This window comes from Syngnathus acus, chromosome 1 (genome assembly GCF_901709675.1).
Source record: "Syngnathus acus chromosome 1, fSynAcu1.2, whole genome shotgun sequence".
Taxonomy (NCBI): Eukaryota; Metazoa; Chordata; class Actinopteri; order Syngnathiformes; family Syngnathidae; genus Syngnathus; species Syngnathus acus.
The window spans coordinates 2,658,995-2,683,352 of record NC_051087.1 but is presented as its reverse complement, the minus strand read 5'-3'; the positions used below and the strand labels follow the sequence as shown (position 1 = coordinate 2,683,352).

General features: G+C 44.1%; 2 protein-coding genes across 7 annotated transcripts in view; both read left to right on the top strand.

The window, feature by feature from the left end:
- Positions 1-8,457, top strand: part of cntln (centlein, centrosomal protein) — a 58,323-nt gene extending 49,866 nt beyond the window's left edge. The window contains exons 26-27 of one of the 3 annotated variants that reach the window (XR_005098369.1): positions 7,040-7,187; positions 8,334-8,457. Coding sequence is in view for 2 of the 3 variants with exons in the window: in XM_037255247.1 (XP_037111142.1) it covers positions 3,671-3,787 (117 nt within the window). In the remaining variant the exon portion in view is untranslated. Of the gene's footprint in view, positions 1-3,670; positions 4,198-7,039; positions 7,804-8,333 lie in introns of those variants that run through there. The other 2 variants (XM_037255358.1, XM_037255247.1) reach the window with 2 other exon arrangements.
- On the top strand, positions 8,438-23,626 carry sh3gl2a (SH3 domain containing GRB2 like 2a, endophilin A1). Of its 4 annotated transcripts, XM_037264106.1 has the most exons (12): positions 8,438-8,620; positions 18,121-18,189; positions 18,266-18,338; positions 18,489-18,632; positions 18,706-18,839; positions 18,901-19,059; positions 19,177-19,280; positions 19,371-19,489; positions 19,675-19,689; positions 19,804-19,815; positions 20,986-20,997; positions 21,067-23,622. In XM_037264106.1, exons 1-12 carry the CDS (start codon positions 8,576-8,578, stop codon positions 21,261-21,263), a joined length of 1,083 nt encoding a protein of 360 aa, XP_037120001.1. In that variant the 5' UTR covers positions 8,438-8,575; the 3' UTR covers positions 21,264-23,622. The 4 variants fall into 4 exon arrangements, with proteins under 4 accessions (XP_037120001.1, XP_037120080.1, XP_037120152.1 ...); XM_037264185.1 differs by lacking the exon at positions 19,675-19,689 and having other exon boundaries at positions 8,576-8,620; positions 21,067-23,626; XM_037264257.1 differs by lacking the exons at positions 19,675-19,689; positions 19,804-19,815 and having other exon boundaries at positions 8,576-8,620; positions 21,067-23,626.
- The last annotated feature ends 732 nt before the right edge of the window (positions 23,627-24,358 follow it).

The window sequence follows — 24,358 nt, the reverse complement described above, 5'->3', positions numbered from 1 at the left end:
ATTTGTGCTGCCACAGCCGCTTACGTCATTATTCCTCTGCGCTAAACATATCAAAGAATGAAAGGAAACTTTTATTGTTATGATGCGCCGCGTCGTGTTCTGTGGCTCATTACGGGCTCGGTAATGACAAGGAACCAGCTCCGAGTCGAAGCGCCTCTCCCAAGGAAAGTGACTCTAATTAAGCTTCATTTCATTATTGGACTAATTAAATCTTTTTGGGGTGTGTTTGGATGCGTGCGGCGGGGACTGGAGCCCGTGGCTTTGTTACGGTAAATATGTCACAACACTGTGGCAGCCACCGTCCCGAGAGGACGTTTATTTTTTCTTTCCCCGCCCCACCCTCAAACCCAGATGGAGTTATTTGGCTTGTTAAAGTGTCTTTCGATAGAAGTGTCTTTTTATGTGCCATTAAACGCTCTCTGTGAGTAAATAGCAAAAGGCAGCGTAGTAAACGATGGAAATTGAAATAACGTCTTCGTAAATCGCTCACGCTCATGATATGGCAGATTTGCAAGCGATTGTTCTTTTGTGGAATTTTACCGCGCACTTGTAAGAAACAAATCAGAATTTATGGCCTTGCGCCTTCCATGTTGGTGATTAACTTCAGCTGGCACTGACAAACAACTTGAAGCAAGCACGCTTGACCTCTTTGCAGTACTGTGAAAACAGACACTTTGTTTTAATGACTTGCTATGTTTGAATAAGTTTGTCTCTTTTTAAAGTGTCAGTCGGTTCAAAGTATTAACACAAATTCCAAAATCTGGATGGCCGCGTTGCTAATTTGCAGTCCCCAATTCAATTCGATACCGAGATGCGCTTACGTTTTTGTTTTTTCAAGTACATTTCAAGTGATACATGAAAATACAGCGAGGTTAACCCAGTTAAGATCTTTGACGTCTATAACCGTCAATGGCACTGAATGAGTTGAATGGTGGCATCCCAAAAATTTATTCCAACTCCAGTTAATTGTTCAGCTGTTCACCTAGCTGAACTCCATGCATCAAGGTCTGGCGAGATTTTTCAAGTCAGACATTTTAACCAACTTTTTGTACCCGCTTTCCATATTTGCCGCCGTTTTACTCAACGGGTGCAAATCCTCTCGTTGATCCTTTTGCCGCTTCTTGCCACATTAACCCTCTCTCGTGCCAAAGTCGCCGGCGTGTTCCGGATTGCTAAATCCCACCCAAGGGTTACATCTCCTTTGTATGGCTCTCACCTTTTGTAAATTTAAAACCCAGCGGTGGCGCAATCAGCTCATTTTCCACACCTAATGAGCGTAGCAACCTGAAACAAAGCTCCGGTGCTTCCCTGTGTTTAATCTGGCCCGTATTTAGGTCACATCCCTAACAAATGCACGTTGCACACCCAAAATGATGTTTCCAAACAAGGTATCAAGTGCAGGAGAGCTTTTTAATTACTCCACGTGTGGCCCCAAGTGTCCAATTCCCTTTCATATCAGTCTCCCGTGGCTCGGAGGGGAGAAAGGAGGGATCGGCTGGGCCGGGCGGCTGCAAGGGAAGGTAATTACCAAGGAGAGAATGGGCTCGGCTGCGCCCCGGCGCTTCTCTTACCTGCAAATGTGACATATTCATTATCGGGGATAATCAAATGCAAGATCTTTCGACGCCTTTGTGCTTGGACTTTTTTAATCTATTTATCACCCATGTTGTTGTTGTTATTATTCCCCCGTTTGATACATTTGATTTTCAAACAAAAGTGAGAAGATCAAAGATCAGCAGGAGTTGCTTTTTGTTGTTGTTGTTGGTGGTTTTAAGCCCCTCCCCTTTCGCCTCACCTTGAATGGTGGCCTACATCGGAGTGTAGCCGGGACTATCTCTTTAAGTTCACGACCCCCCTTTTTTTTTTTTTATAGCTCATTTTAGTCCGTTAAACCTACATACAATATATTTTTCTAAAAGTATCTTTTTTAATTTTTTTTACACCAAACCATCCCCGCCTCGCTCCCTCCCTCCCTCCTTCCCCTGTTCTCATTTTACACATTCAGCAGCCTGCCACATTCTCCCAAATTGAGCCCTTGAATATAATCGTGCTAAGCTGTTCCGAGGGAGAAGACAAAAAAGTCGAAATGATGGATCTGTGGCGGCGAAGAAAAGAAAGAAGTTGGCTGGTGTAACGCCAAAAGCAGACAATGGCCACTGGAGTGCCGCAAACTCCTCCACCCCGAGGTGCGCCTCGGGCTACGGAATAGCAATGTCATTTAATTGGCTCATGAAAACACCTTTTGCTTGCTGAGCCGCTGTCCTTGTCCTCACGCACGCACACACGCCGGCAGTGTTGTCAGTGTCACTGGCTTTCCATGTCAGTTCACTTCTAAAACATGTTCATGGAATCACAGCGAGACAAAAGGTCTGCTCTGCGGGGCCTGTTGAATAGTAATGGCCGTGAGTTATCGTGGCTTAATGCTGCTGTAGCAATTTGCCTGTTGCCAAAGGGGACAGGGCCAAGCTCGTCGGGCCTGCTTAGCGCCCCCCCTTTTTTTTTTTTTTTTTTTGACACACCGGCGCCGGCTCTCGCGCTACGCCGAAGGGGACAGGGGGCGGCCGGGCTAAATCAAGTGTAGCATAACATTAGCGGCCGAGCGCTAACACCTTTGCCTTGAGCGGCTCAGGGGATGCAGGAGAGCAGGTGCGGACCCCTGTGCACCTCCAAACTAGACTTCGGGGTATCGAGTGTGCAAACCATTCGAGAGAGAGAGCTGTTTTTGAATAAATTAGCACTGTATGCAAAGAAAGGTATACATTAGATGTTCATCAGTGTTTTTTGAATATTTTTTTTGCCTCCCCCCCACACACACACACAAAAAAACAACAATATATTCTTTTCCCTCCTCGTTTTCCCAATGCATTTTAATTGGCGTGAACTCTAGATAGATTTTTACTATTCTTTGCATGTGCCCCACCCCCTCAAGCGCTAATGAATGATTTCTTAGGATATAACAAAATGTTTAAATTATTGCCTGGGCATCAAATGATGAAATTTACTTTTAAATTTTATTTTCCTCCCATTATTTTTGTACAAAATGACCAAATCTGAGTGTCCCGGAATGGATTTTGTTGTACTTTGGAATTTTCCTCCTCTTCACCTTGCGGTCCCGCCGAGGCCTTGGCGTGTCATGGCCGCCTCGCTCAGCTTGTTTGTACCTTGTTAGTGTCTCCGGGTGCAATTAGCTGATGAGGAAACAGCGCACCCTTGTGTGGGTGTGTCTTTGCGGCACCGCCAGAGCGAAGCCCTCCCCCCGGGGGGCATGGGGGGGTTGGCTGCAAAGGGGTCGATGTCTCAGCAGTTCCTTTGGGCGCTGGCGGATCTCGGAGGAGCCGCGCTGTGTTTGATGTTACACTGCCCGGCCTTGTGTTGCCATCTCCTACTACCTTTTAATGAAGGCAAGCGAGGCCGGGAAGATTCTTTGGGTGATTTTTCTCAGCGCCGATTGATCTGAAGGTGGTTTTGAAGCTCCCCTCAGCCAGCAAGTGTCTTGAACTTGTTGTCATTGTAAGCTTAATTTCATTCAAACGCAATGTAGAAGACTTTTTGGACTTGCACTAACCCAGTGATGACATTTTAACTGATAAGAGGTACTCACATTTTTTTTCTTCTTTTTCTCTCTCACCCCTTCTTCTGCCGTCACCCTGACACTTCCCTCCCCTCGCAGATCCCTTCTGCCGTCCAGCTAATGGAGGCTTTGCGTGTGAAGATGAAGGAGAGGAAAGTGCTGACAGAAGAGCTGGCCGCGCTGGCGGCAGCAGCCGCAGTCAGCGAAAAAGCCTGACTCCCCGGGCTGAGGCTGGGAAAACTGTCATCCTCTTCTTTTTCGACCTCCCCTCCACCCTCAACCCCCGCCCGCCCGCCTCGGTGGGAACTCGACCGGGCTGAGCCTCAGACCCGCAGCGGGCCGAGCTTTTTGTAATGAGCCCCTCAACATCTGTGTTCCAGAAGCGCCTTTTAGCCCCAAACTCCTCAAGAAGGAGCAGCCGTGATGAGGCAAATGCTGATTTTTTAAAATCTTTTCTTTTTTTTTTTTAATTGGCACTTTATGGACTTTGACCCGGCAAATGCCAAATCGACACTTTGAAGAAAAGTAAAATGGTCGTGGGGGGATTTAAGTCATTTTGTTGACCAAGAATTATCTCCTTAAATAATGGATTGTTTTTTAATTGTTTGTATTTAAGAAAAAAAAAGGAAATCTGTTGTCTTCTATTTGGGAAAATCTGTCTGAGTGAGCAATTTGGCTCCACTGTTACACAAAAGTGGACCCAATTTACATAATAAGCACCCCTTCCAAATTTCTCAGCCCATGACTTTGTCAGCTAGGCCGGGTGACTATCCAGTGCCACTTTCAAGTTGCTCCATCACACTCTCTCTGCTCGTGATTGACAGCCACCTGGTGGGCGGCGGCCCCTCGCTGTTGACATCACAAACAAGTAAGGCGGCGCCCACCGGAGAGCTTCCATCCTTGACACCTTTTCCGTCTCTTCTTCATGTTTAAGGTGCATCGCGGCTCTCCGCTGTCCTTGAGCCGACCGACGTCCTCCACTAGGAGACCACACACACACACTTCTCTTTTCAAATCACCTCCTCTCCTTTTCATTTGCCTCTCTCGCTCTCTCTTCATGTTATGTATAATTAACCGTGCAAAGAATCCTCCGTTGAAGAATTAAAAAAAAAGAATCCACTTTTTAATCCCCTCACCGCTGCCACCACCCTCCACCCTTCTCTAGCATATGCTAATGATGTCGTTTTCCTTTATCTTTTTATAATAAAGGATTAGGCCAGGACTGTCTCGGGCTGCATCTCGGGGACCAATTTAGCCAAGATCCAGGAGAGATGAGCCCTGGTGGTTAATTACCATTCATTAACATAGTTTGCATCTCCTCCACTCCAATACCCACGAGCCAGCTATTGTCAATATTTGTCCCATATAAATTTCAGTTTTTTTTTTTTTTTTTTTGGTGTGTCTCCCCCCCCTCCCTCCAATTTCCCCGCCTCCCTTCCTTTTGTCGCTGTCCTCCAGCGTCGCTAATGACAAACATTAATAACTTGCAGCGACGGGGCGGCCCGCAGGGTTTGGAGAGTGCCACGCAAATTAGTGCCCCTTCTTCCTTTTGCGCAGTCAACATGTTTGTGCTATTCTATTTCAGTGACATATTCAAATACCCCCCCCCCCCCTCCACCTCAGCCCCTTTAGCTGCGACCCCCTCGGGTTTAATTAACCTGGCCTTGCCTCTCATGCTCCCGCGGTAAAGACGTTACACGCACACACAAATGTCCCACTCCAGACGTCTTTTTTTTTTTTGTCGGAGTGTCGGAATGGTGTGCCATTCCTTTTCTTCCCCACATTTCATTCTCCTCGTCTTCCACTTGTCTTTCCTTGTTCTGCTCTCATTAAGAGCGAGGCGTCCGCTGGGAGCGACTTTGATCGCTTCTTCCAAATGCAGACTCTCTTGCCTGTTTATTCATTCCAGCACAGTCAACTCTGTGTCATTTCCCCTCTTATTCCCATGTCTCTTTTTTTTTTTTTTACTTTCTCCCAACTTTCTAAGGTCTCTCTCTGTAGGAGACCATCAAGGTCAAGTCCCCCTTGAAATATCAATAATTTGCCCCAGACCCCCAAAAAAATAACATCAAAAAGTGTAGCGTAAAAAAAAAAAAAATTCTTCCACAATCCCTGTGCCGTCACATCGACACATGAGGCTTGTGTTAGTCTCAGAGCAAAGTTGCTCGTCTCGAAGGTGATGTCGAGGACGGCAACTGTAAGAGGAGGTGGATTAGCGTGCGGGTCAAGCGCTCCTTCGCTCGCCTTTTTTCCCATCCTCCCCGGGAGCTCAGACTGAGGCTTTAGAGAGACGGCCGCCATGGGGCCAGGCTTAGCTGGCTGTCCACGGGGAGCTGCCATAAAAGGACGGCCTGGACACCAGACACAAGAAATAAGATGGCGGCACACTATCCAATTGAGATGCTGTAAATTTGAAAGAAAGCAAACAGGACGTTTTTCAGCACATCTAAATTTCTAATATCCTCTGTAATCCGGATTTTTACGCCTACAGAAAGCAACTACTGAGTATTTTTGATCTCATACGGTTCTCCGGCCTTTTAAGTAACATTGCGGACATGATTGGGAATGCGTAAAGGGTGACGGGAAGGTGAAAAAAGTGGATATTATGAGGAAGGCGAGATGATAAGACTTCCTTCCATCTTTTGATAAGGACTGTGCGTTCCCTTGTGGTGCTAGCATGGAGGTTACAATGCAAAAGGAGTAAACACGCTGCATTATACATGTGTCAAAAATGCGTTTGGCTGCTTGTCCCGGCCGCGTTCGCTTGTTATCTGCAAAGCGGGTGCCAAACGTCTGCGGCGGCCCATATCAAAGTGGGACGTTGGCAGCGGAGACAAGTGTGTCAGCGAAGCAGTCACCAGAGAGGCTCCTCTACAAACGACTAATTGTGAAACCGGAACGTTCTTGTTGTTTGATGGAGGGGGGGCAACCTAATATTGTACCTTAAAAACAGATGGCAACGACATAATTCAAAAGAATTAAAACCATTTTTGTCACGTTGCATGCCCTTTGTGCCGCTGGTTCTGGTGTGCCTGTCTTCCACCACCTGGTGGCAGTATGACACAGACAGATCTGTTTATTTTGGCATTATTACAAAAGCAAAGTCTAGCCAATCGTGTCTTCATGCCGCAGCCAAACATATTTCAGCAGGGCGTGCCAATTGTAATGCTCTGATGAGACGTCGCAACTCTCGTCTGGTCTTATCAATACGGCGCTAATATTAGCCCTTCTATGCCCTACAAAGTTGAATTTGGTGACAACCTTTTAGTTTTTCTGGCATCCTCCAGCTTGGTGAATTTTCTCCAAGTTCATGCCATCTGAAGACTCTGAAGTGTGTGGAGCATTGTTCGTAACACCCATGAAAGAGTAGCCCACCTCAAGTGATCTCACTACTCAAATCAAGCAAGTCACACACCCTTGCTTCTTTATTTTTTCTTATTCTCGTTCTCTCTCTGCTTTCTCTTCCAGTGGCCGACAACAAAGACGTGTTTGTATGCATAATGTGAACGCCTGGTAGGCAGCGCTGCACTGCAGGCCCCCAAGCCCACCTCGCCGTCACCCCTGAGCACAGGTGGAGCAGGCCAGCATCACTGGGACCAATTAGAGCGGAATGCAGGTACATTAGCATCTTTGAACGGGCGGCCATGTTGTAGTCGGGACTGTGCTTTAAAAATACAAGCAGTGCTGGATATATACACAAGCACGTTGCGACCATTCGGTTTGATTCAGTGGTTTTCTAATTTGATGCGCTATTTTCTGGATATCTCCCCAGACAATTATGGTTTTATATTATGTGATCAAGACACTTTATCATTATCTTCGGTCATTGATTCCTTTACTGCTTTGTAGTGAGTCATTAAGGATTTGAAAGTTAGCTAATGATTGAGACAGTCTCCTGTTTTATTAACACTTTCTAGCCTCCTCCCTTTCTCTATTGGCCTCAGGCCCCGTCTTCCCTGTTTGCTTAATTCAATGCAATCTCGCGTTGAAGCACTTATTTGTGCTTCATTGGTTTTGTATAATTGCATTATTCTTGCTGTGCCGTTTTTTCAGCACCAGATGGCAGCAAATCACTTGGTGGAGTGTAACATTGGTGTTTTTATATCACTGCCTTCTGAGTATTACTATCCAGTCCAAATGCTCACAAATCTAACCATTTTCAAACTAAATAGTAAGTGTCCCTGTAGTTGAACATTGAAATATTGAATTTCCAGCTGGGAAGAAGCTACCATTCACGAGCGTCATTTATTTTATTTTTTTATTTTTTGCTTGCACGGTCTCTCATTTTCCACAAGATGGCGCTGCTTGCACACTAGACGAGGCTGCCTCGTTCAAAACCAGCACATAAGTACAAATGCTCTCAGGACACACAGACTGCGTAAACATTACTGTATAAATAATTAAATATGTAGTCAAAGGCCACTCATGACTGAGAATTAAATGCACATGTAGAAATTTGTTTTTTTGTTTTTTTTATTGCTATCAGTCCGCAACAGAGGCACACCGGAAGTCGTCCCCCCGCCCTTCTCTCCCTTCAACCCCATTTAACTCACGTCACGTGACTTGTAGTATGTATGTGTTAATCGGGGATTTAAAACCAGGAGATTAGCTGTTCAAACCACCATCTTCATCTAATTATCCTACCATTAAGAATCAACTAATTAATGTTATCACTAAATATACCAAGAAATTATATAAACGTTTTGTTAGGCTCAATAACTGTTTAAAATGAGACACGTCTCTGCCTACTGATTCTTTGCGGGAGTCCTGTTAGGAGGGGGCGGAGTTACTGTCACGACGTCACCAAGCCAGCGCCTGGTCATCTGCTCCATTTGTGTCCAATCGGCTTTCCGAGGAGAGCCCAGAGAGACCCCAGCAAAGTGAAGACGTAGCAAGGATAGCGTGCGGCAGCCACGACGTTCTCCAACCCCGCTGTGCATAATCATCTGTATTAATAATTCCAGCCATTCTTTGAATCCTGAGCCGTCTCTGCAGTCTGCAAGCATGTCTGTAGCGGGCCTCAAGAAGCAATTCCACAAAGCCACTCAGGTAAGTGAGAACGTCTTGCAGAATGTCGTGTTTTTTGGTCATTCTTGTTATTTTAAATTGTATTGGGTGGAGGCTCTGCTGGTTGCTGCAGCAGCTCACCTCAAAGCTTTTATTGAATCGGAATTCCAGTCTTTGCACCGCATAACAGCCTTCCATCCTACCCTTCAGATGACATTCTGCGTCACGTGACGTGGGCTTGGCGCGTAATAGCAGCCGAAGGAATGTATTTTCTTTAGCATCATTCGTATTCGTATTATTTTGCTGCACGTGCGCGCACACTTCACGATGTGGGTGTTATGCAATCGTTAAGTGCGACTGGCCGGAAATCCTCCTCTCAGTTGCAGCACGCCATGACCTGAGCGCCCTCTAAGCATTAGCAGGCGGACACTTCATTAGGTACACCCCCCCATATTTATACAGTTGCCCCAAAAGAAAAGTAGCATTGTATTGAAATAAAACATTGTTGGATAAAGGGGAACTAGGCGTGTCTCACCTACATAGAAATAACGTTACATACAGTAGTAACCATAAAAGGAACGTAAATAATGAAACTGTTTTTATAACATTCTGTCCTCCTTTAATTCAACTGGCCTGCTTCTGGTGTGTGCACCTTGGCCACTAGGGGCAGGATACTACGGACAGGTAGACTATGTTGCTATATAATTAGTCATTTGTAGTCAAGGATAAAAGTGTGAGTATCATTATATTGTCTGACAGCATGTGTTGCTGCACCTTTTGTGTTCATTTACCCGGTGCTTGCTACAATAATGTAGATGTTTGGTTTGTTAGCCTATCTATGGTGTTTTGGTTTGTGTCTTAGCATTGAGCTAGTGGATCGTAAAACAAAGTTAATGTGGTTTGGTTAAATACACAATGTGTATTTTGTTTAAGTTTGATGTTGGCAACAAACTGCTTGAAGCAAGCACATTGGGGTTCTATTTTGAAGAATTGATCAGAATCTATCAAACTGCTTCTTGTTATTAAATTCGCTGCCAACATCTAGCAATCATAACTCATAAAATAACAAGGTATATGAGAAAAAGTGTCAGAGTCACACCTATTGATTTTTTTTAAAATGTTTTAAAAAAAACAAAAACATTTGAATTCACTGCAAGCGAGATCGTCTCTCGTCTGTCCTGACCGAAGGTTATCGAGTATCTCGTATGTGTCTTGACAGTCCGGGTCATCCACGCTAACAGAAAATATCAGTAAAATCGTTGTCAGTTGCGAGCAGTGAATCAGCGTGCCGGTGACAGCACATCCAAAAAAGGCCTCCGATAGGCTCGTGCAGGTCACCAGTAGCCCGGCTGAGTCATGGACGGCGCCCGCCTTCCCTTCACTCACCATCGGAATGCGTCACCGCGCTCGTTCGATTCCACATCGTTATACAACCGCTTTCTTGTGATGACATCATGACGTGTCAGACTTTTGGAATTTGGAACTCCGCCATTTGTTGTCGAGAGAATTTAGAGGGTTGATTGAATTTATTTGTATTTTGATAACTATGCAAAATTGTAAGTCTGCTTTGGAATTCAGTCAGATCACATTGTTGTTACAAGATTTGTATGAGGTCAAAGCTTAGTTTTCTCAATTAACATCTTGTTGGCACCCTAGTCTGCTTGTGAGTTGTTTATGCGCCAGCGAGATGCTTGAAGAGGTGACGTGAAGCAAATAACACTTAAAACATCATTAGCAGAAGCGTTAAATAGAAAAGAGAGAGAAAAGCTGCTCTTGTCCGGGAGTTTGTTAATCATTAGCTCATTTTGCCGCACTGGACCAAGATCAAGTTGTCGGAGTGCCATTGTTTTATTGTCGCCTGTTGGCTGCATTTCTCAAGGACTCGTGTGTTTGTGTGTGTGTGTGTAAGATAGTGTGTGAGGCTATAATTCTACGAAGCACTGTGTTTCGGCTTTTTACTTTCTTACTCCCTGTCACACATTTGCCATATGAAATCTTTATTCAATAATTCTACAGAAATAATTCGACAGAAATGTAATTTTGGAGGAAGGTGGAATTAGATTTAAATGTTAACAGGTGTTCCCCGCAGGTCCCCTCTAAATGTGATTGGTGAATTCTGCCAACACAGCCCCATTCCTAGTTTTTTAGGGTGTGCACACTTCTGCAACTACGTCAACTTGATTGTTTGATTTTGCTTCCCTTTTCTAATTTGTTCCTCAAATGAGTTGTACAGTTTATAGGTCAAATCAATGATGGAGAAAACTAGCTAGCTATCCATCCATACAGCAAACGAGCTATCTTGCTTGCTAGCTGGTCAGGCTAGCTAGCGAGCTGTCATCGACCCATAGACTTGTCCAACTAACCCCATTTAGACAAAAGACCCCCACCAACTCTCTGCTCCCCTGCCATGACCCAGACATATTCAGACTACACACACACAGGAGACACGAATGTGATAAAACATCGATCAGATGCATATCTGCACTAATGGCACATTACTCCATTGCCAGAGAATGTCATTTGACTTCAAACAGCCTTTTAGGTCCTGCTAATCGTGATAATTGATTAATAGCAACGCTTCATTTATGTCAGCTAATCCAATGTAAAGGCCCCAAAGAAGCCAGGCTGCTTTATCCAACTGATGTAAAAGGCATTGATTCTCATTCAAGTTGTTTGGCACTTCCACTTGAAATCAAACTAACAGAAACTGGCTTACGCCTGTTGGGGAACAGATGGCCGGTCCCAGAAATGCTGCAGTGACCTTAGCGCTGCACGTCTGCTAGTCGCTAACTAGCTTGGTAGCTTTACGTCAAGTCACGCTAAAGGTCTTAAGCGAGGCGCGCGTTCACCACGTTTGTTTTTGCGATCACGGCGGTGTCACGACGTCTCTCTCGGGGACTCAAGGACGCCGCGGCCATTTTGCAAAAGAAGCGCGGGAGTGCGAAGGGAGAGAAAACTGCAGTCAAGCTAATGAATTTAACACAAGTAGAAGCTGAGAAAAGTGTGTGTGAAAGATTTTGCTATGCACCCCAACTTTGCCTCAGAGCAGACGTTCCTCTCCTAGAACGCCTCAGTTCCCTCTGATGTTTTTTTTTTTGCGTGGAGCTGCAGTTTTTCCTCCTCATCTGATTCTTGTGTGTGCAAGCAGCATACATACAAGCTCATTGTCATTGCTTGTGTGTGTGTGTGCGCGCCTCCAAAGTTGTTGTGAATGATGGCATTGCTTGCAGCCTTCCGTTCATCCATTAAGAGTGATTGTTTGGCAGGATGTGTGTGTAAGTGCAGGAATAGTAAGACACAGGTATAGGGGGGAGTGCTCGAGGGGGAGCAGATTGCGAGTGGGTGAGTCATGCCGCCTGGATGCTCGGCGAGGAGCACTGCAGTACAACGGAAAGTCCATCCGGCTGGGAGATAGCAGATGGGGGAGGATTGTGGGGAGCGGCGCAGGGGGGCGTTTCCCAAGGATGGGGGGGGGGGGCGGGATCCCGAGAAGCCAGCGAGTTAAATCCTACTGTGATACTGAAGCTTCACATTATACGTCAGACGTGAAACCGATTAATCGGCTTGGCATTGATATCATCCGATATTTGGTCTTTTTCAGGTTACTGTCAAACGAAACGTCACGCAAAGAGTGAATGCTAATTGATAACATAATGATGAACCCGTGGTGACACTTTCTTGTACGATCTTCATCCAAAGTGCTTTTATTGTGGTCATGTACTAAATGATCGAGTTAATCATGTCTGCAGTTCTCACATGTCAGAGGACAAAGCCTCGTCACGCTAATGCTCTCTCGCTTTCTCAAGCACACACCCAGCTTGTTGTCTGTCACATGATGACGAGATGGCTTCGGTTCATCTCCGGCACCTCCACCACTTTTCTTGCTCCTCTTCTGTGAAGTCTTCATTTGACCGAAATTGTTTTTGGGGACTTTTTTTTTTCCTGCAGAGTTACATCGCACTCAGGCTTTTGATTTAAAGCCTTGTTTACACACAGCGCTACTGTTTCTGCTAACCGATCAATACTGCAGCACTTCCAGGCGCCGTTCTTCTGAGTACAGTCGTGCTGCTCTACTTGAAGGACAAAAAACATAAGGTGTACTCAATATAGACTTGCCTAACCTTTTTGAAAGTGTCCTTCTCAAAACTGGAAATTGTGACTACTTCTCATAGACGAGTCGGTCTTTTCAGGAGGACCGCCATGAAGGCTTCAAAACAAAATGACAGACTTTGACCTCTTTGTTTTCTGGTCTAGACTCTTGAGACTACTGACATGCCTACCAATGTTCTTGTTGCTAAGCAAAACAGTCTTCAGAAGGGGAATATTCAAAAATGATTCACAATTTTTTCGGACGAGTCCGTTTTTGAAAGACTATTTTAGCCATTTCAAAGCAAAATGGCCGACTTCTTGTGTTTCCTGTGTGTGAGACTTCCTTAACTTTTGCGTCGAAATGATTCCAAAAGCCCCACGTGCAAGGTCGTTCCCTGGCGCATTATTTGTTCCCGGGAGGTTAACAGCAGACGGACACTGTCTGTCACCGACCTATTTTTAGCCGGTCGCAACGGCAGTGCCGGTACGCACACTTCATCGCTTCATTTTTGAAGTCGAAATGAAATGAGGCGTTTTCTTTTCGCAGAGTGAAGCTGAAGCGAAGATGCGCCTTTCTCTGCCGTCCTCCCTCTCGTCTCTCAGCATCAGTATGCGGGCCACGGCTGATGTTTTATTCAGTGCATGGAACATTCCGGGGCATCCATTTCTGCAGAGAGGAGTGAATTGATGCTTGAGGCATTCTTGGCTTCCACTTTGTTTTGATCATTAACAGAAATGGAAAGACGCTGGTCAAACACAACTCTTGATCTAACAACAACATAGAATGTAAAAAAAAAATGTTTTTGTCGATGGAGGACCTCAGAGGGCTTTTGAGGTTTCAGTGCGTCATTAAGGACCCCGAGGATGGTCATTAATCCCCCTGAGGTCAGCGGCGCCATTGTTACTTAATTAAATGAACGCCGCCTTGACACTTTCTTCAAGCCTCATTCTGTCTTGTTGATAGGCTGAGTTCATTCACTGAAGGGCACGATTTTATAGGGGCATATGTCACGACGTAGTACGTGCGAGTTACAGCCTCGGAGACCTTGCAGGTGCATATTGGCATGGTTGAACTTTTAACAGTCGGTCAAGTAGAGGTCGGGAACTTAAGCTTGCCGTGTGGCTTGGTGTCGTTTTCTACTGACTGACTGACAGCGAGTGGAAGAGTATTTAATTGTTACGCCTATATGTTGCTGGCATAGATATACGGTAGATAGTTTCATTGTGGTTAATTAATAATTTTGATTTGAGGACATTTTATGTTGTTGTTTTTTTTGTTAGTTGCTACGGAAAGGGAAACGGTTGAATGGGATCGATCGAGAAATGCGATGATGGGGAGAAGAAGATGCGTCACTGCCAGGCAGCTGCCGCGACTTGTCCTCAGTGTGAAGCAATTTGTCCTGTTTTTGTCTTTGCCGTGTCGAGCTGCAGATGGTCCATTCCTTAATATGTCCACCCTCGATTTGTAGACGAGAGAAAAAATACAACCTCACGTTTTTTGTGCTTTTTTTTTTTTTGGGGAGGCTTAAAAACAAGATGATGGCATTTGTTCTGCCACGTGCCTAACATGACCTCCTCCCCTCCCCGGCAGTCCGCAGACTGGATGATTCCGCCAGGATTATTGTGTCATTAATCCTAGTGTGGTGATTTTGCATCGTATTGACGGAGAATCTGCGCGGCCTTAATCTTGGGAAACGGGCACGCGTGGCCGCGCCCACTTTGTCATGTCATAGACAGAATGCGTGTTGAGTTTAATGGCCCTAAAACGCGTCCACTTTGAAGGCAGTCATCAATCCTCACTCAAGTGTAATTGTGCCGTGCAAGTGTGAGGTTGAACAAGCCTCTCGGTCGTTTGGTGCCAGGTTCACGTCTTTTCTTCATTTTCCGTGTTTGTTTCAACACGTCGACGTTTCGCATTAAGATGCTGAACAGCCAACACTCTTTAAAATTTCACTCGAGAGAGGCGTTTCATATTTGACCTTTTATTAGGTCACCAAGCTCCAAGAGGCATTGCTCTTTATTATTTTGCCAAAGCGCTCCGATCGAACGTCTGCAGTGAAGAACAATTTGTTTTTCTTTTTTGTCTTTATTGATCCGAGTATGAACGCACGGCTGCTTTATGTCCTCGGGGCGTATTATCGCGTGGCTCTCTTGAAGCTCCCACAATTCATCTTCATCAGGCGTGATAATGAATCTTCTTGCAAACCAAACACCGTCGTTGCGGCTACACTCTGTTAAATGTGGAATGCGCTTAGGGAGTCCACAGGCAGCCTGTTTTTCTTGCTTTATTTTAGTCCTCCCGTTTGGCACAGGCATCGACTTCTTGTGTGCTTTGGATCTTTTGGAAGCGTGACTGTAATATTAAATCAGGGCCGTGCTTTAGTAAAAACTCGATCATGTGTGAGCTTGCTCTTCCCCATCATCATCATCGTTGAGCACACATACACTCGTAGGGTGCCAGCTGGTCGCCTCCCCCGCCGACGGAGCGCCACAGGGACGGTGAGCGCGCTGGGCTCGCTCTGAGGCGGCGTTCTCACGGCTGTCGTTACATAAGTGAAGGCTTTCGCGTCACGTGACAAACACGCACTAGAAGCACGAAGGTCAGTCCATGTGGACAACGGGATGAAGCGTTTATGTCATCGTGGAAAATAAGTAGTCTTGTTGATTTGAGATTAAAGGTGACCTTCCGTTAAAATCACTCATTTCTGCTGTCAAAATTGAATTTTGTGGTATCGGTTGCCACTTAAAACCTTGACAGAGGTAAACATGACCAAGAATTCATATGGGAACGAGTGTGACTCATTTGACATGTTTGAAAAATGGTCGGAGCGTACAGTTGAAACATCCCTCCGGTTGCCGATTGGGTGTCGGGATGGATTAGCATCATCCTAAAAACGGACTGCCTGTTGGCGTTGGGCTTGGGGATTTACAAAGGACAAAAGGATTTCCCTTGGTTCTATGAAACCGTAATCGGCGAACAAATGTTTGCTCTCTGAAGAATCGGCGGTTAGCCGCTGTTAGCGGTTAGCCGTTTGGTCACTGGCAAATGGAGATTTTCCTGGTTGATACATATCTCGGCCAAAGTCATTTTGGGTGCCCATTGAAATTTTCAGAGGACAACAAATGTCATAATAGTTGTAAATTCATTTGATAATCGATTAGTTGTCGATTCATTGCTACGCCTCTGGTCCACTTGCGTTTGGAGGCCTTCTCTCTCTTGGTAACTCGACTTGATCACTTCTGTGGAACTATTGTCCAATCAGGGCGGTTGATTACATTAGAAGGCATTTTAAGATGGGTGGAAAAGGACTCTGTTTTTTTTCCTGCAGTCACCTGTCCCCCGGAATAGCCTCGCTAATCACTGCTGTCTTTTTTAATCTGCCTCTTCCACACCGGCTGTGTATTTAAAGGCAGGGAGGCTCCGATTAAAGCTCTGAGCAGGAAGGGGAGGGGCGCCAGTGGATGGGGCCAGGGGGAGTGCACTCACATTGGTAGCCATGTGAGCCACCCTAATGCTAAAATAGGTGCGGCAAAAAAGCTTGCCGTATGGTCAAAAAAGAGGCCAAATGTGCAGTCAAACAAAATAGACTGCTGCCGTCCAGTGGACGAGAGTGGAATTACACCCAAATCAAACAAGAGGGTTTTCCAAACTGTAAAAAAAAAATTACTGCAAACCCCATAAACTAAAAAAATATTATTTGGAAAATAGAGTTGTTGGAATGTGGGAGAAAATTCTAATCATCAGGCAAAATAATTATTTTATTAATTATTATTCTCCATCTAATCAGTGGGTCACGTGTCCTCGGGCCACTGCTGCTTGGTCTCCTTTTGGAATGAGTGAGCGGAAAATAGCGTTGGCTGATGATTCTGGGTGGAGAGAGCCAGTGAGGTCGCCGCCCGCTTGCTTGCAGCGCATCCTGGCTACATTTGGAGCATTTAATCCCGTCTGATTGGTTGGCGTGGGTGCCAGGTGCAGAAAAGATGTGACGCCTGGAGCTTTTCCCTTGCCGCAGAACTTTGGGAGGATGAAGTTGATGATGCCAACCTAAGCTGTTTTGTGAGCAAAAATTCTAAAGCAAGGTCAAAACTTAAATTGGGACAACTTTAAATTTTCACATTAACAAAACATGAATTATTTTGCCCAATTTGAAATTTTATTTAAGTTCGTTACCTTGAAATGTTGAGTTCACACAATGTTTTTCAAAAATTAATTGTTCAATTGCTTAATTGTTTACACATTCAACTTTGTGTTTTTGAAAAGGCCTCATTTATTTCAATATTATTTTTCTATAATGCATGTTTTTCATACTTTCCTCCTAAATAATTCATACTTTTTTTAAACACCGTTTCTAAAGCCACTGCTGAGTTCCCATCACAATTCCTGATTGATTACAAACATGAAGACGGCATAATTTGCCTTTTGTGCCCTGCTCCACAATTATGATCCGTCTCAATCAGGCCTATTTGTGCTTGATGTGCTAACATATCCTTTTCTCCCTTATCTAACCAGCGTGCGTTAAATATGTGCACTCTCCATGCAAATGCGATATTCAGCAGCTGGAGTGCTGATTGGCAAAGCACGTATTTCCCTCAAGTCCTCCATTCGCATAAAGACAAGACGTCGCTATTATCGTGTGTACCTTGACCAGCCCGGCGCGGTGAAGATAACCGTCTCCACGGCAACCTAGGCGGATAGGAGAAGTCGTGATGTGCAAATGGCTGTAGACTCCAGTGTGTGAGTGTGTGTGTGAGTGTGTGTGTGTGTCTTTTGCTGAAATGACTCAGAGCACACAAATCCTCAGGAAGTCTTACGCTGCGTAAACTGCTGTCACAGGCTTAACATCATAACCTCCCTCCCTGCCGCCATACATTCATCCACCCGTCACTGTCACAAATCACTTTTTTTTTTTTTTTATCATCATACACCCCCGGACACTTTATTAGATACACTTTATGAAATTAACGATGCTCATTTCTTTTAAGGGACTTATAGAATGTTATTACATTTTTGTAGTCAGCAGTATACTGGGGAATTGTGTTCAAGTTTTAAATTATTTAAATGTATTAATTATTTTTTTTATTCAATTTAAATGTATTCATTAAAAATGAATTAAATATTAATTAAATTTATATATAATTTAAATGATGTAAAATGCATTTTTTTCTTCTTCAGTCGCTCATGGCAATGTTACCTGAATTCTTTTTGTCACCATCCATCTCATTCAATCCTCTGCTGGCAGTGTGTCCTCATTGTGTCAGATCGTCGCTGCCCCCTCCAGGCGACTTGCCAAGATCCAGCTCCAGTTTCCAAGGCAGCAATTGATTGACAGCGAGACCTTATTGCTAACAGACAGTGCAAAATGCATTGATGCCTAAACACATATGGAAGAAAAAAAAAATCATACTAAAGTAATAGATGGGAAATTAAATCGTGTTGTGTGTTTCTTTTGCAGAAAGTGAGTGAGAAAGTGGGCGGAGCTGAGGGAACGAAGCTCGATGAGGACTTTATGGAAATGGAAAAGGTGAGACAAAACTTCATCAAGCATCAAGTGTGATTTTTAATTTTTTTTATTTTATTGTGATTTCTTGCGTATACAGAAGGTGGACGCAACCACCCGGGCAGTCATGGACATCATGACCAAGACGACGGAGTACCTGCAGCCTAACCCAGGTGACAAGGCACAGATGAGCTTGGCGTTGTTTCAAATCTTAATCATCACTCATTTGTCTCAAAGTTTTACTTCAAGATCGTTTTTGAAGGACCTCAAATTTCATGCACTAAAATGAATGTGTGTGTTGTTGTTTTTTGGGAACTGGTCAGCCACCAGAGCCAAGATGAGCATGATGAACTCCATGTCTCGCATGCGTGGTCAGGAGAAGGGACCCGGCTACACTCAGACAGAAGCCATCTTGGGAGAGTCCATGCAGCGTTTCGGTCGCGAGCTCGGCGAAGAGTCCAATTTTGGTGAGTGGCTGACGCCATTTTTCTTTTTTAACACGAAAATAATGACACATTGAAAGTTCCCGCCTTCCTCCAGGCCCGGCTCTGATCGACGCCGGCGAGTGCATGCGTGAACTCGCCGAGGTTAAAGACGCCCTGGACATGGAAGTCAAGCAGAACTTCATCGACCCGCTGCAGAACCTTCACGAGAAAGACCTCAAGGAGATCCAGGTGGGTTGCTCGGAAACTCAGGCGAGGGACTCGGCTGATCGGTTCGTGTGGCGTCTCGCAGCATCACCTGAAGAAGATGCAGGGCCGGCGTCTGGACTTTGACTACAAGAAGAAGCGGCAGGGCAAAGTGACGGAAGACGAGCTCAAGCAAGCGCTGGAGAAGTTTGACGAATCCAAGGACATCGCCGAGCTCAGCATGTTCAACCTGCTGGAGAGCGACGTAAGCGTGAGCCCGGCAAAACTGAGGGAGCGCAAAATCGAACGTTCGTTTTTGGCGTCAAAATCGCCACAACATTTGGAGACACCAATCGTTGAAAAACTTTTTTTGCCTCGACAGATCGAGCAGGTGAGTCAGCTGTCGGCGCTCGTCCACGCTCAGGTGGAGTATCACACCCGGGCGGCCGAGATCCTCACGCAGCTGTCCGGTAAAATCGACGAACGGTCAGTGCGTCCAAATTTGAATAAATTGTTCAAATTTGAGTTTTTTTGGTCAAATGTTTTAAAAGCCAGTTTTTGTTGTCGGTTGTGCAGGATAAAAGATTGTTCTCACAAGCCCCGCAAAGAGTACGTCCACAAGCCTCGCACCACTCTGGACTTCTCTTCCGTCAGCGAGAACCACAACGGAGGCATCCACGGCGCTCGTTCTCCGGGTGAGTGCGCAACCAAAACTTGAAAAAAATGGCTCAAAATAGATACCACAAAAACTATTTGTGTGGACTCAGTTGACTATTCCCCCAAGGAGCTTCTTTCTCAGTGTTTTACTTACCCACCAAATAAACCTTTCTTTTTTTTTTTTTTATCTATCCCCCCTTCTTTTTTTTGTTGACTCATCCAGGAGCGAGGTCACCAGGTGAGCCTTCCTAGGTCACACGCAGCGGCGTCCACTTGCCGCTTCACTTGACCTCCACTTCTACTGACTTTCTGTCTTTTGCTTCCCTTTTTCTCCTTCGCTTGCCGTTTGCAGCCAGGTCTCCAGGTGAGACAAAGCAGAAGGTTCCGCGTCATCTCCTCCATCCTTGCTTCAACTTTTTATGTTCCGAAAGCGCCTTTACTCTTTTTTGCTCATTGACGTTCCTTCTTTCCGCTCATCCCTCCATCCATCCACGGTTGCTTCTGCCGTTATCCATTTTTTTTGGAGGTCTCACTTGTCTTCTTCTTTCCCTTTCACAGCAAGATCTCCAGGTGAGCACGAGCGACCCGCTGGATTCTTCCGTTAATGTTTTCGTTTGAACACAGTGGAGGTTCCTCTTGGGCGCAGCCTCGTCTACGCTGATTTTTCTTTGCATGTCTTGTCTAACCCCTTTGTTTCTTCCTTCTTTCTTTTTGGGTTTAGTTATTCAAAGTTTGACATTCAGGGAATCACACAGGGAGCCCCTACAGCACAGGTGTCAAACTCAAGGCCCGGGGGCCAGATACGGCCCGCCACATCATTTTATGTGGCCCGCGAAGACAAATTGTGCATCAAATTTATGTCATTACTACAATTGCAAATTGTCTTCACTTTTAATATCTTTTTTTTTAAATATTTGACCAGTTTTTACTCGTCTGATTTGAAAACGAGTTATTTGTCAGTTTGTTTTGTAGCTTTTACTGTATAGAATATGTGGTGCTCATACATTTATTTGGGTTGACAGTCATAATGGCCCTCCAAAAGAAGCTATGACTACAATGCGGCCCGCGAAAAAAAAAGAGTTTGACACCCCTGCCAGTGAAAGTCACAAAAAAAGCCTTTGAAAAATATTTTTTTGGACATTCTCCTTTTTATAAAATATTTCTGAAAGATTTTTATAAATATTAAAAAAAATCATTTTCATTTCAAAAAAGCCTTTGAAACATTATTTTTGACATTCTTATTTTCATAAAATATTTCTTAAAGGTTTTTATCAATATTAAAAATATATAAACTATATCATCATTGAAAATGCCCATTTTTAAAGGTTTCCATTAAAAGATATATTTATATATTTTGATTTCCATTCATTGATTTGTTAAGCTCCGCCTTTGATGACCAAAATGTCAAACTGCACCTTTCCAGAACCACCATGTGTCGAATTGGAATTGTGAAAACCTTCCGACTAACATTTTCAATCTTTGTCTTTATCTTTGGCTTCGCATCGTATCCTGTTGCCTCTCTTCACACCGTCAGCTCGATCCCCAGGTGAGCCCTGCTGGTCACAGGGGTTGTCAATGTTTTGTGGCTCATTTACTTTCCTTTTTCCAACAACAGCCCCCATGGACCAGCCATGCTGCCGCGCCCTCTACGACTTCGACCCAGAAAACGAGGGCGAGCTAGGCTTCAAGGAGGGCGACATCATCACCTTGACCAACAAGATCGACGACAACTGGTACGAGGGGATGCTGCACGGCAACTCGGGCTTCTTCCCCATCAACTACGTGGACATCCTGGTGCCCCTGCCGCACTAGAGCGCCACCTGCTGCTCGTCGCTGTAACGCAGTCACGGCCACGTAAGAAATCAACAAATGAAAACATCTCTTCCCCGAAACGACCCGATTCAACCCAGCCTGCTGCAAACTGCTTAATGCAACAATAAAGCACCAGGCGGCCTGCGGCATAGTTTCAACTCTGCATCCGTGTGGTAGTCACCCCCCCCCCCTCACCCTCCACTCCACCATCCCACTTTGTCCGTTGCTGTACTTTGTGAACGTCCGCCCCAGTAGATAGTTTTCTCTTAAAAATAAAACATTGTGTGCATTATATTTGTTATCGATCAAAAGAAGGTGTTTGGCACCTATTCAACATCTTCCATTGCTTTAAAAAAAAAAAAGTTGGGTTTGCAATCCCTTTGTTTGTGTTTTTATGTTTGTACTTCTTTTTGATTTGGGACTGCAGTGTCTCAGCATGTTGTGTAAAATGGGGGTTCAGATACCAAAATGAGCGAACAAAAAAAGAAAATTTGCAATCTCTTTTATTTTTGCATGTGGGGCGGAACAGTATCTATGTATGTGAAATTCCACGTCCGAGCCAGTGATAAGTGATCACTTGATTTTCCGAAAGATGCAAGTTATGCCGTAACATGTGGTCGCTCCGTATGAAATGAAAACGTTTTTTGTAAATCGGTAAGGATACTATTTTAACTCGCCCCCCCCCCCCCAAAAAAAAAAAAGACATACAATAACATTTGTTAAATAGCTATTTTTTCGCGATTGAAGTGACGACAAAACTTTAGGAATATAAAATTTTTGATGTAATCTAATGTTCTATTTTTAAATCAGTGATGTCGCTACAGTCAATTTTGGCCGAGCCAATTTGTCCTGATTTTATTTTTGCCTGTGCGAGGGGGCAATTCCAAATCATATCAGTGATTCGTGATGGTGTGACTTTACGAAAAGTTGTGACGTAACGTTAGAAAATCTGATTTGTGACATGCCATATTCAAGCCGGTGATTTGTGACGTGATGACGTGATTTTCTTACAAACAAAAGCTGTGATTATAATGTTCGTTTATTTATGTGTTAATTTATTTATCAAACATTAGGTTTTGACGTAATGTACGACAACTGCAATACAAAATCTCAGTTTATTTTTTTTTTTAGCGCTACGATATATTTTCCATCATATTCTAAAAAAATCGTAATCACATTACAATACATCCAGATATCATTAATATTTTTTTTTTTGGTTTCGCTGGGTTGACAATTGTGAGCAAGTAACCCTTTGGTATCCATTCATGTCATCTTTGTAGCTTGTGTATTAGACGTAAGCGGTAGATCAAGCATTCCCCATTAAGGACTCAATGCCTTGAAAAACCTTTGTGATGTGGTTGGCATGGTTACCATAATAACACGCACTGAATGGTTCAATAATTTGTCAAAAAAACACTACAGTCAAATGGTAAAAAAAACCGCATTGTGTCATATTTTTACTCGCACTGCAGACTTTAGAGTTGACCTACTATTTTTAAACTCTTGGGGGGATTGTTGTGCTTGGAAAAAAAAAAGTGATTATTTTATAAGCATATCTAGTGTTGCAAATGTATAGTTGTTTTAATTTTCAAAGTTTTTGCCCATCTATCATGTTCAAAATTCTGCTTGCCGGAAGCAGAGCAGCATTGTGTTTGGTTACAGAGTCGATGTGTGAAAAATCTGAATACATGTACCCCTATTTAAAACAATGTTAGGATTCAACACGCCGATATATTTAAGCGTGTAATTACTCTTGATGTTTAGTGGATAGCAATTGGACAAAGGTGGTCTAGAAAATAAAATAAAAAGTACTTACCTTGACGTCCAATTAAAAAAATGCCGCTAAGGCTTGGCAGCCGTACAGACACTTCTCACTATGCCCTCGAGCTGCATTCTGATTGGTCTACTCTTTTTCCGGAGGGAGGGGGGATTATACAAAAGTATATTGTTTTTTCATTTTAATAAGGGTTAAATTCCCTCTTTTTCTCTTTGACTTAAAAAAAATGTATTTTTGCCCTCAATGAGGACTGTACAGCTGTGCGCGTGTTTAATTTGTGTACGTGTGTGTGCGCGTGCGCATGTGTGTGTCGTCGCTCACCCACAGTCACGTAATCTTATTTTTGTAACCATGACAAAGTATTGACATAATGACATAGATGTAAATATATACTATATACTCCGTAATATAAAACTGGAACGAAGAGATAGTCTGTGTGCTGCACATCATCATGACTGTTTTTTTTTTTTTTTCTTCCTCGGTTTTGCTTCATTCTTGCACTTTGGATTTGGAGACTGTATGCTTGATGTAAAGACAATGTGATAAGTCAATGTCCTTTATTCCAATAAACAGAGAAATGTGCTGGTTTGGGGTACTGACCTGGGTTGGTGGTAGTGGACAGATGTCCATGAGGCCAATTGCTAAATTCAGCAAAATTCCAGCTAAATTCCTTTTTTTCTGCTAGCTGCCATGCTTTTTTTTTTTTGTACAAAATCTTTATTATTAGAACAGGCCATAAAAAAAACATGTCCCGCTGTGTGAGTCACGACACAAGAGAAATAAATACGAGTGGAGCTGGAGCGCCCTCTAGAGACAACAGACATTGATTTGGATTTATTTCCGCGCATCATTTACTCATCATTCTATCCACCCAACCACCTATTTCACGTATTGTAGTTTATATAAGCAAATATATATAAATAATAAATAAACTGGAGACACACATACAAAGTGTGTGCGTGCGCGTTGGAGTTTAAAAGCATTCCTAGGAGCTTCTCTCCTGGTGGGTGGCCAAAGCCAACTTCCTAACCCTAATTTGAAACCCTACTTCCAAACCCTAACCGTAGTTTGAAACCCTAGCCCTTTTCAAAGTAGGTGTAACACACATGTCCAATATTTTTTTTCCTGTAACCTAACCTGGTTAAGTTGCTAAACTCTAAGCGGGGGGAAAGAAAAATGTGAGGGTTAACACACGCACACACACTCATGAAGCAGCTGGCGGTGGGAGTGTGCCAGCGTGTGTGTCATTACATGTTTTGCTTCGGCGTTGATACATACTTGCTCTATTCAGCAGAAAAGCCCGGCTCTCAACACCCGA